At 31.2% G+C, this 12,023-nt stretch overlaps 2 protein-coding genes across 2 annotated transcripts; one reads left to right on the forward strand and one right to left on the reverse strand.

Moving 5' to 3' along the window:
• The first annotated feature begins 4,536 nt into the window (after positions 1-4,536).
• LOC145136483 (phosphoesterase) lies at positions 4,537-10,049 on the forward strand. The gene is made up of 18 exons (XM_079070617.1): positions 4,537-4,994; positions 5,197-5,256; positions 5,387-5,440; positions 5,580-5,633; positions 5,714-5,917; positions 6,053-6,112; positions 6,458-6,511; positions 7,444-7,497; positions 7,578-7,781; positions 7,893-7,952; positions 8,052-8,126; positions 8,249-8,305; positions 8,562-8,638; positions 8,711-8,792; positions 8,899-9,015; positions 9,113-9,234; positions 9,504-9,573; positions 9,761-10,049. The coding sequence occupies exons 1-18, from the start codon at positions 4,689-4,691 to the stop codon at positions 9,806-9,808; spliced, it is 1,758 nt and encodes a 585-aa protein (XP_078926743.1). The 5' UTR covers positions 4,537-4,688; the 3' UTR covers positions 9,809-10,049.
• Positions 10,050-10,126: 77 nt separating this feature from the next.
• LOC145136482 (uncharacterized) lies at positions 10,127-12,023 on the reverse strand. The gene has a single exon (XM_079070616.1). It carries the CDS (start codon positions 11,975-11,977, stop codon positions 10,205-10,207), a length of 1,773 nt encoding a protein of 590 aa, XP_078926742.1. The 5' UTR covers positions 11,978-12,023; the 3' UTR covers positions 10,127-10,204.

A 12,023-nucleotide genomic window follows, 5' to 3' on the forward strand; every position in this document is an offset into this window, starting at 1 on the left:
ATCTATATCTTTTCCTACGAACCAAATTTTGTGAATTGATTTATCAGCAATTGTTATTTTTAATGGTTTTTCTAATTTTTCCCAATTTTTTAATATCTTTTTTCTTCCAAAACATAAAGTAGCCCCTGTATCTATATATGAAACTAATTCTTTTTCTTGTATTTTGGTTGTAATAAAGGTACTGTTTGGGTTAATATTTGTTTTTCTTTTACTCATTTTAACAAATTACTAAGGTATCTGAAAGAAAATTAATTGAATTGTTAATATTTTTTATTACTATTTTTAAATGATTAACTTCAATTTTTAATCTTCCAATTTTAACTAATTGATATGCAGTATGATTTTTGTTTTTATAAATTAGTTCGTGTACTTCAGATTCTTTTTCTTTTAAATGTTTTGTGGATTTTTCTAAATCTTTCCATAATTTTTTAAGTAGATCAACTTTATATTTATTATCGTAACTATAATATACTTGAGTTTTATTACTCATAATTTTTATTTTACCATGTGAAAGGTCGTTTAATAGTAAGTGGTTTTTCTTTAAGTAGCTGTTTTTCATTAAGTGGTTCTTCTTTAATAGTTTTTATTTTTAAATATTTTTCAAGTAGAATTTTTTGTTGATTTAAATTTTGTAATAATTCAGGAATTTGTTTTAATACAATTAAACTTTCTACTTCTATAATATTATTTAATTTTTGATTAATTATGTTTAATTTTTCTCCTACTGATTTATCTTCTTCAGGATTAAGACCGATGTTATATATTGTTCCTTGTGGTAAATTTTGCGGTATTTCTATAATCATTTCTTTATCTGGTATACATGGTTTTGTATTTTGATATGATCCTTCAAGTGTTTTAAAATATTTTAGGGAATTACTAGATGATTCTGTCATATTCTTAAACTTAATGATCTAATTATTTCTTTAATATCTTCTAACTTTTCATCGTTATTTTCATTAGATGTTGAAGGCTGACATTCTGAAATAGAAGATCTACCTATTATAGTTGAAAATGGAGGTTCTATAATTGGACTTCTTTTTATTAACGGAGTAGTTATTATTGGTTGAAAATTAGTTTCATTAAATATTCTATTATTAGTCATATTTGGTGATTCAAAGGATAATAAAGGGGTAAATAATTTATCTATATAAATTCTATCTTCTGTTTTAAATGTAATACTATGATGAGAATTTGTTAATGCATAATTTATTTGATATGTAATAGTAAATGGATGATTACCTTTTATCATAAAATTTTGTCTTAATAATTTATATCGTACAATAATACTATTACTTAAATTTTTATCTTTAAGACTTAATCCTAATTGAATATTAATATCAAATTTTATTTTTCCTTTAATTAAATTACCTTTTCCTTTTGCAATAATACTTTCTTGGTTATTAATTATACGATCATCTCTGATTTCTAATTCTATTGGTGTATTTAAATTACTTACAGTACTTTTTAAGATTATTTGAATAGTTGATATATGAATATAAGCAATTTTTATTCTATCTGTTTCTTTAATATGAGATAATCTATTTCTAATTTGTTGTTTATTTATTATGGGTATAGTAATATTTCCTTGAGTTAATTCTATAGGTATTGCTTGTTTTCCTATAATTTTTCCATAATATATAATATTTTTTCTAGAAAAGAAATTTTTAAATGTGTTATATCTAAAATTGTGTCTTTCGGATAGTGTGAAATTTGATTTTCTTATAGCGTCTTTATTGATGTTATTTTTATTAATTAAAGCATCAAAAGTGTATCCAGATTCATTTTCTTCGTTATTAATAACTATTGGTGAGTTTTCTATTTCCTGAGACATTTTTTATAGTATTAAATCTTCTTACGATAAATATTTTAATTGTTGATAACTTTTTTTTTAAATATGAATATTTAAAAACAATGGTTATTCATTATCATGTTTATGATGCTGCATATGCATATATTCTTATTAACGATAGATTGAATATGCAAACTGATAATAAGAATAATAAGAACGTTACTTAGCTCTGATACCAAAATTAACGACATGGTACGTGAATTAATAAAATTAAGACAGAATATACCTGAATGATGCGTTGGAATGGATTGACGATGGATTGATTGTCTGGGTTTGATATGTTTATATGAATATATGGATATGTTTGGATAGGGTTCTGCTATTCAGAAATAGACGAGCTATTTCAACAGAAGAAGATTGAGATCAACTCAAATCTTAAACACTCAAACTTAGCTTGTTTATTCCATATGGGCAAAGGCCCTATTTATAGGCTCAAAGGAGCCGAGTACAATAATTGAGTTGCAATCGTTTGATTGCAATATGACAAACCTATTTACATTATAGCCCCCTAGACTATTGAGGGACTTACACACTTTATGTTACTATGCTACCGACACTTTGCATACAATAATTATAAAAGACAAAACCATAAATAATTACAAATTCCTTTTCATATTGAAATGCCACATGTCTTCAATAATGTGTCTTCTTTAATAATGGCTTCTTATGTCATTGCTTACGTCATTCGGGGGGGGGGGGGAGAAGGTTAAAGTCGTTCCATAGCTAATTACCGGGCATAATTAGATGAAACAAAGAATACATACTTACTAACCAGTATGATATGGTTTCCCTAAAATCATTGTCTCGATAAGAATTGAGTGTCACTAAAATTTACCTTGTAAGCATTCTGAATAACCAAATATCACGTTTCATTTTCATGACAGTCAACCGTTGATTTCCATACAGTTAGATTCTAATGATTTTCTTGTGGTAAAAAGAGTAGAACCAACACAACCATTGCTACTAACACAATAAATACAAAATAGTAGGGTTAGTTCCTGAACAATGTTTTACCTCAAGTTGTCGGAGAAGATTACCATCAATTTTTGATTCCCAGTTCTTCCATAGCAACATATGTGTTTTGCAGAGAGAGACCAGGAGTAGAAGCGATTGAGATAATACATGGAGACGACTGAAGTTTAGTAAAATACAATTCAAATTTGAAAATGATATTGCTTCCTGATTTTTTGCGATTTGACAGCTGTTTCATTGATTTTCTTGCTAATAAAACCGAAAGTAATCAAATTTGAATTCATATTCAAATATATCATTACATCTCGTTCTTCCAGCCGGATTTAGTGGGCATCGCTTCTATAGGAGTATAAGGGTATAATCAAAAATTCGGCTTGATAATATAGGCGGGAAAATAAGTTAGAGATGGGCTGATGAGTTGCCACATGGCAATATATGTACTTATTTATTAAGATAGGATATATATATATATATATATATATATATATATATATATATATATATATATATATTATCAATAATCAATAATATCAAAAAAAACAATTATTGAAAACATGCATTACTTTATACTACACTCTCAAAAGAAAATGAACACTAAATATGAATATGAGAATGAAAATGATCAATCTCTAAAGTAAGTTTGATCAAGTATTCTAGATGTTATGCAAATGATATTATCTTAAATATGAAATTTACAATTGAAACCGAAATATATTTGAATTTCAATGAATTTGAATTAAATTATTCATGATTTGTTGTCTAATTGATTATCTATTTTTATTGTTATTCAATTTATCATCTTTATATCATTATAATTGGATTATTAATTTAAAATTAAATTCCTAATCTATAGGAATGGTTTTAGCAAAACATAAGGTTGAATGGGCGGGAAACGAAAATACGTGTTCGGCAAAATTAGCTGGAAACGGGTAGTGAGTAGCGGATAAGTAGCAACGTTTTGTTAAACGCTATATGAAATAACTTTTAGATTTGAAACGTTTTGTTTAATTTAAATGTTAGACACTTATATTGTCAAACGATAGTTTCTGTTCAAAACGGAATGTTTTATCAAACACTGGATGCTTGAAGCTCCTAAGTGCTCCATGCTGAGCACGCTCAAAATGAAAAACATTAAGAAAATTACACTTTGACACAGAGTTTCTAAAGGTGCCATTTAGCATAAAACATACTTTTTTATTAAGACAGATTTTTCATTTAATGATATAGTAATAACAAATGTTTTCATATAAAATATATTACTAAGAAAATCTTACTTCATACTTAAAATTGACACCCTTCTAATATTTCATTTAGACAATTTTCAATTATGTCTTCATAAGGAATTTACAAGAAGAAATCATCAATAAACTTATTTTTTCATAATCCATATTGAGCACTTTCGATTCATCTTTAAGAAGTCATCATCAATAACACTTTAACTACAAATATAAAATATGTATACAACAAATAAGAATTTGATTGCAACTAGCAGTCGACATAAATCAATCAAAAAGGCATCATCATTAAAGTTTAACTACAAATATAAAATATTCATATAACAAATAAGAATTTAATTCCAACTAGCAATCGACATAAATCAATCAAGAATATATCATCATTAGACTTTCAATTACACAAAAACAACACATATTAAAAGAAAAAAAATGATTGCAAATAAAAGCAACACATAGCCAATATCATTGATCATGCTTTATCAATAAAAAAATAAAACATAACAATAAACAACGCAAAGCAATACCTCTAGCTCAACAATGGCGGGAACATACTCGAATATCACAGCCCCCATAGCACCGGCCAATGGCCCAAGACCCTAGGCTGTCTGAATTCAATCGTTAAGCTCCAACGTATGCTTATAGTTGCTAATCGTTGCATTTCATTCTTTTCAAGAAACCCTAGGTCAGTAATATTTGCTCTTCATACAATGTCATCGCCTTCGCCAACGACGATCGTCGCGGAGTACGCAAAATCAGGTAAATCTTCATGCAAGAAATGCTCCGAAAAGATTGATTCGAAATCCCTGAGATTAGGGTTGAAGAGTCGAGACCCTCGAGGGTATGATAGCCTTAAATGGCATCACATCAACTGCTTCTTTTCTTTGGATTCCATTCCGGCTTCTTCGGCCGAGACGTTCGAAGGGTTTTCTGAACTGAAGGTAAACCTTAAATTGTTTCCCTTCCTTTGTTTGGCTTTCTATTATTCCCCCAATTTTTATGATGTATAAAACGAAGAGCATTCCTGTTTATGAGCAAAGCCTTTTACACACTATCAGATATAAACTTCCATTATCCGACAAAGTGCAAGCTCATTATGTTTTGTATGGTTTTGAGCTGAATATTCTTCCTTCTACCATTCAGGGCAGTGATCAAGATAAGTTGAAGCAGATGGTGAGTGAAGAGGGTCGAACTTCTACGAAGGTATTTGCTCATCTAAGCTGCTTTTAGTTGTACCTACATATAGGATGCCTTCTGCAAAAACTTTATGATTCATGTTTTGACCATGGTTGATGGTGCATGTTTTGACCTAATTCCTATTGTGCTATAACAGAGAGAAGGAGATGTTGATGATGAGTCAGACAAAAGGGATTTAAAGAAACTAAAGGTAGAGACATGCAATTGAAAAGATACCATGAATATTCAGTGATCTTTTTGTCCAAATTTTCATATTATGATATGTTTTTCACTTTTCCATATCTTTAAGGAACTGATTGTATTCATGTAATTCTGCTTTGTATTTATAGACTGATGAAGATGAGGAAAGTGTGAAAGAAAAAAAGAATGCAACAAATGAAAAGGTATACTGTTATACTATTCAATTGGACTATAGATAAATTACAAACATACCCTTATGTCTTCTTCCTCTACATGTATCAAGATTGTTGCAGAGTATGCAAAGTCAGGAAAATCTTCATGCAAGAAATGCACTGAAAAGATCGATTCAAAATCTTTAAGATTGGGATTGAGTATATGGGACCCACGAGGATATGAAAACACCAAATGGTATCACTCAGACTGTTTCTTTCCTCTTGATGTAAACTTGTTGTCAGCAGAATCAATCGAAGGATTTTCAGAACTCAAGGTGGGGCCCAGTTTAATTTTCTAGCTACTGATTTTATTTTCTTTTGATAACCATTTTTGTTTTTCACATATGGTCAGAATCAATATTTTGATAACTGTTTTTGTTGAATTTTTTTTTTTGGTATTTGCTATGCAGAACGATGATCAAGAAAAATTGAAGATACTTGTGACAGAAAGGGATCAAAAGAGTGGAAAGGTATTAAAATTTTTAAATCGATAATCGAATAATGGTATATTTATATAATTTAGAAATAAACTCAGTATTGTTTACCCAAATTTCTAGCTTTTTGTTTTCTTTTTAACATATTATTTAAAGCACAACACTTTAATAATATAATTTTGAATTCATTTTTGCATCTGTGTTGTTAAATATGGCTCTGCTTTGTCTTATAGATCATAAAAATGAAAAGAATTTATGTGATCTTGTATTGAAATACATGTAATAAGCTATGTCTCAAATGTTTCATTTATTTTTCTTCTCCATATACTTGTTGATGAGAGCTTTTTTAATGTTGACATATTTGCTGTTTTGATATAACAGAGAGAAGGAGATGTTGATTGTGAGTCTGACAAAAGGGATTTAAAGAAACTAAAGGTATGGAGATGTGGTATGTTTATCATATCTTTCTTTCTTTCTTTCTTTTTTTTAATACATACAACTACAAAAAGATTTATCAGGAAGATACTTGGATGTTAATAGTCATATCAACTACATAATTTCTTTCCATTTTCATCCATAATAACAAATTAAGTTCAAATTTGAGGAATGTTAATGATTTTAATAAATGAAAAAGGGGAAATTGCATATGAATTAGGAATGCAACTTACTGTGGCCAAATTTCTATAATGTATAGCAAAGTTTTGTTTTTTCTGTATTAAGGGGAAATTGTATTTTAAGGTGATTTCTTTTCTTACCTCTAAAACTTTATTTCAGTTTTCTAAGTTTTTGAAAGTAAGTTATCTTTTCTTGGGTCAAAACAATTACACTATATATATAAAAATTGGCTAAAATATGTTCCCTTTTTGAAGAATGACATGTGGATGCCACATCATCATTTTAAACACGTGGCATTCAATGTAACTCATAAGCAGGAACTCAACTCAACTCATTAGCCTGTTTACTTCAAATAGAAGTTTTTGCAAATACGTTGCCTTATCTTTGGGCAAAACATTGTTCATTAATCATTACCATAAATAGAAATATGGCCAAAGTATGTTACCTTTCTATGCAACTCTTAATAAATGAAAAAATCATTGTGAAATAAGGCATAGACAATCAACTATTGAACATTTAGACATATTAGATCACATGGTTTCACATCTTAATCAATTTGAATGTATTTGAAATTATATTGAGAATGTAAGTATGTTATTGATAAATCTTTATATAGAGGTATGCAATTGAAAAGATACACCATACATATTCAGGGATCATTTTGTCAAATTTTCCTTATATGGCCTGTTTTACACTTTTCCATATTTTTAAGAAACTGATAGTATACATGAAAATCTGGTTTGTATTTATAGATTGATGAAGATAAGAAAACCGGGCAAGAAAAAAAGAATGCAACAAATGAAAAGGTATACTGTTATGCTACTAAAATGGACTATAGCCAAATTACAAACATACCCTTATGTCTTCTTCCTCCACTTGTATCAAGATTGTTGCAGAGTATGCAAAGTCAGGAAGATCTTCATGCAAAAAATGCTCTGAAAAAATCGATTCAAAATCTTTAAGATTGGGATTGAGTATATGGGACCCACGAGGGTATGAAAACACCAAATGGTATCACTCAGACTGTTTCTTCCCTGTTGATGCAAACTTGTTGTCAGCAGAATCAATCGAAGGGTTTTCACAACTCAAGGTGGGGCCCAGTTTCATTTTCTTTTGATTAACAATTTTTTTTCTTCACTTATAATCAGAATCACTATTTTGTCAACTGTTTTTGCTGTATTTTTTGGTGTTTGTTATGCAGAGCAATGATCAAGAAAAACTGAAGAAACTTGTGACAGAAAAGGATCAATCTTCTAAGAAGGTACTATTTACTGTTTACTATTTTTGTCATTTTTAACGAATTAGAAAACTATTCAAAGTTTAAACCAGTCATTTTAATGATTTGAGTTTCCATTTTTAGACATCTGATAAACTTGATGAAGACATTGGATTGAAGATAGACTTTTCAGCTAATGATGTCAAGGACAATTACAAGGTAAGATCAATCAACAATTTTTGCTTGATTTTGTGAAAATTTTATACTAAAATGTTCAATTTATACCCAACTTCTATTACTTTTATGCATATGTAAATACTTATGGTTTTTATTTGTTTTAGGGTGCAACATTACAGCCAAAATGGAAGGTGTTCCAGACCCTTATATATCTAGAACGGGTTAGTTCTTTTTTTAGTGTAATTTACATTTTTGGCTCCTGAGTATATCTGATTTTTGCAAATTTGGTCCTTATTTGAGGTTTTTGTAACGTTTTTGGTCACTATTCCAAGTAAAAGGACTATCTTTGGGGCCAAAAATAGTTATTTTTCTTAGGGACCAAAAATATCACAAGAACTACAAAATAAGGACCAAAATTGCAAAAATCATCTATCCTCAGGGACCAAAAATGTACTTATACTCATAATCATTTTGTAGGAAGATGGTCTCCAAGATTCAAGTAAAATTGCTGCTTTTGATTTTGATGGATGTCTTGCAAAAACATCAGTTCAAAGGTACACATGACAGAACATCTTTGCAAAAAGACGAAAATGCCCTTCTGATCATGTACATATAATTAATTACAGAGTAGGTGCAAGTGCTTGGTCTCTTATGTATGCTTCAATCCCAAACAAGTTACAAAGCTTGTACAATGATGGTTTCAAACTGGTTTGCAATTCCCTTATTTATTTATTTATTTAATTTCAATATTCTAAAACAATAACATGTTATTTTTTATCATCTATATCTCTATAACATCTTTTATTATCATTAGGTTATTTTCACAAATGAATCAAATATCGAACGTTGGAAGAACAAGCGACAGGTGGCAGTTGACTCCAAGATCGGAAGACTCAACAGCTTCATTAAACTCGCAAATGTCCCAATTCAGGTAATTGTAAAAGGACAATAATGTCCTTTGACTATCTTCACAGATTTAGCCACTGAACTATTATTATCAATTTATTATAATAATAATAATTATGCAGGTTTTCATTGCTTGTGGTGTAAGTAAAGGCCAAGAACATGACCCCTTTCGCAAGCCAAAAACTGGAATGTGGCGAATTATGGAACAACATTTTAATTCTGGAATTCCAATTGATATGGATAAGTATATGCTCCTTCTTTCATAACTTCATATACATAAATTTTTGAGTAAGTTACATTTTTGGTCCCTGAGTATAGCTTTCTCTTGCAGTTTTGGTCCTTGTTTGAGGTTTTTGCAATTTTGGTACAAAAAATAGTTATTTTACTTGGAACAGGGACCAAAAATGTTACAAGCATCTCAAATAAGGACCAAAATTATAAGAATCAGATAATCTCAAGGACCAAAAATGTAATTTTCTAATCTTAATAACTGGTGTGATGTATTTATTATAGGTCGTTTTATGTTGGTGATGCTGCTGGAAGAAAAGATGATCATAGTGATGCTGACAAGAAATTTGCAGAGGTAATAATGAATTAATTAATTATACTTACATTGTCTTCACTGATAATAGCAATGTACTTTTAGATGAAACCCATAATAGCAATGTACTTATTTCTAAAGAATTGTAAGTATGTTGCTATTTTGGGTAAGTAATAAAGTATGTTGCTATTTCTTGTAATTTGAGAAAGGAACATTTTTGTTGTTGTAGGATATTGGGTTGAAGTTTTACCTTCCAGAAGAATACTTTGATCAATGAAAGATGGGAGGTGTTGTTATTAGGGTATAATTACAAGTCTACCCTTTTGTCTGTTTGACACTTGGTCTCTGATATAAGAGATCTCTACTTATGGTTGCTTGTAATCTAATAATACATTGGTGATAGTTTCACTTCTTTTGTCATGATCTTTTTGTTTGTGTAAATTTTCATGCGTAATGTACAAGTCACGAAAACGGTCTTATATCGATAATTTTGATGTGTATTTAAGGTCTTTATCTCATCTTGCGTTGTAGAATAATAATGTGGGCATTTTTCCTTATTATTTAATTATTAAAATAATAAACTAAACAGGAAAAATAGCAAAATAGTTTTTTCTAACACCAATAGAAATTACATGAATAAAATACACGAAACGATTTTTTTTTTCTTGGTATCTTACATTTTCTTCTTCCCACCACCAATCTCACCTTCTACAATAGCATGCCTCGTCAACACAATCTCTTTAACAAGATTCTTGTAAAGAAAAGGTCTTACAGCAGCTCTCAAGAATTGACCCGGTGGAATCCTACTCTTCTTAATCTTCTTCATCCGTGGGCCATACCCTAATTGCTTCCACTCTTCCGGGCTTATCTTAGCCCTACCACCCCTCATTCCCAATTCTCCCTCTTCACTCTCATCTCCTTTTGTCTCCTCCTTTTTCCTCTCTTCCATCACCTTCGATTGCTTCTCATACAATTTCGTTGTCATTTTCACACTTCGCCTCGCCATTACCTCCATCTCTTCATTGCTATTCACCGCTTTCTTGAACTCTTCTTCCCAATACTTCTCATCTTCTTCTTCTTCCACACCATCATCATCATCATGATCATCTTCAACATCATCATCATTGAGCTCCGCATCAAGCACTACATCATCTTCTTCATCATCATCATCTTCGATCCAATCCAAAACTTCCCCTTTTGCGCCACCATCATCATTCTCATCGGGGGCATCACAACCCAATTCCATTTCCTCTAATTTAGCTTTCCATTCCTTTGTATACGGATGAAGTAACTCAATTGGATGATTCCCGAGTAAAAACTCCAAACATTTTGACTTCTTTTCATCGCTAGCTTTCTCAAAAGCTTTCACCACATCATCCACAAAAGCTTTTGGATTCACTCTCAAAATCTTACATAACCCACCAAAATAAGTACACATTTCCACCCCACCATCGTCACTTTCCAACTGACACATAAAATCTTGCTCGGTTTCAGGGTCAAGAAGAGGTGCCATTGATTTAAAAAACTCATCTTGAGGTTCAAATCGACATTGGTAAACGGGTCTTTTTACGTATATGATATCGGGTCTCATCCATGCTGCACATTTTGTTATCAAAGCTCTGGTTCTGTTCCCGAGTCTACCCATTAAATTCCATTTATCTAACCTCTGTTTTCCAGCTTCAACTACAACTTCACTAACAAGAGTCCATTGCTCCCATGGCAGCTCTGAAACTCTCCATTTTGGATGCCTGACAAACACCCAAAAGTATCTGAATCCAACGGTTTTATCTAGCGACTCCAATCTCTGACCAAAATCTTGACTCATTTCAAACTGTTCGATCTTTTCCCACTCTTCTTGATCTCTAACTTCGCCAATCAAAGTCACGTTTTCATCTGAAAATCGACCACGGATTGGTTCTCCTAAAACCACCCCACGCCATGAATATGGTCCGAATTCACCATACTTGTACCAATCATATGGGTGCTTAAGATTCGGATCGTCTTTCTCCATAAACTGAACCATTCGATCGTATCCTAACCCAATCATTTGCAGCTCATCTTCAGAAAAGTTATTAGGGTAATTGCCGTGGGGATTCTTCAGCCTATAGAACAGGCTTTCAGCGAGCTTCTTGCTCTTCCGTCGAGCATTTCGTTTTGCTTCTCTACGTAGCTCGGCGGTTCCTTCGATGCGGCCGCCGCCGGGAGCGCCCCCTGCTATTTTCTTGCTACGCCCGGCATATGATCGAACATCTGGTCTGCAAGACGCATTGTTTGGTTGGAAAAATGAACTGATTGATAAGGTTTTTGGGAGTTTGGGGCATGAGTGAAGTGGAATTATGGCTCTGTAAAGAGGGTTTGAGAATTTCGTTAGGGGATATGGATAAGGTGTGAAGGTTGAGAAACAGGGGTTTAGGGTTTTAGACAGGGAAGGGTTTTGTGGCAGCATCTCGCAATCAGTGAAAGACAAGAGATAAAGCTCCACTGATATAGAA

The sequence above is a fragment of the Lactuca virosa genome, chromosome 9 (assembly GCF_052849685.1).
Source record: "Lactuca virosa cultivar CGN04683 chromosome 9, Lactuca_virosa_CGN04683_v6, whole genome shotgun sequence".
Classification (NCBI taxonomy): domain Eukaryota; kingdom Viridiplantae; phylum Streptophyta; class Magnoliopsida; order Asterales; family Asteraceae; genus Lactuca; species Lactuca virosa.

Excerpts from the sequence above, each read along its gene's own strand:
- LOC145136482 (XM_079070616.1), bottom strand. The coding sequence starts at position 11,977 with ATGCTGCCACAAAACCCTTCCCTGTCTAAAACCCTAAACCCCTGTTTC.
- LOC145136483 (XM_079070617.1), top strand. The coding sequence starts at position 4,689 with ATGCTTATAGTTGCTAATCGTTGCATTTCATTCTTTTCAAGAAACCCT. Across the intron at positions 5,634-5,713 it reads AGAATGCAACAAATGAAAAG|ATTGTTGCAGAGTATGCAAA; the intron begins GTATACTGTTAT and ends ACATGTATCAAG. Across the intron at positions 7,782-7,892 it reads AAGGGTTTTCACAACTCAAG|AGCAATGATCAAGAAAAACT; the intron begins GTGGGGCCCAGT and ends TTTGTTATGCAG.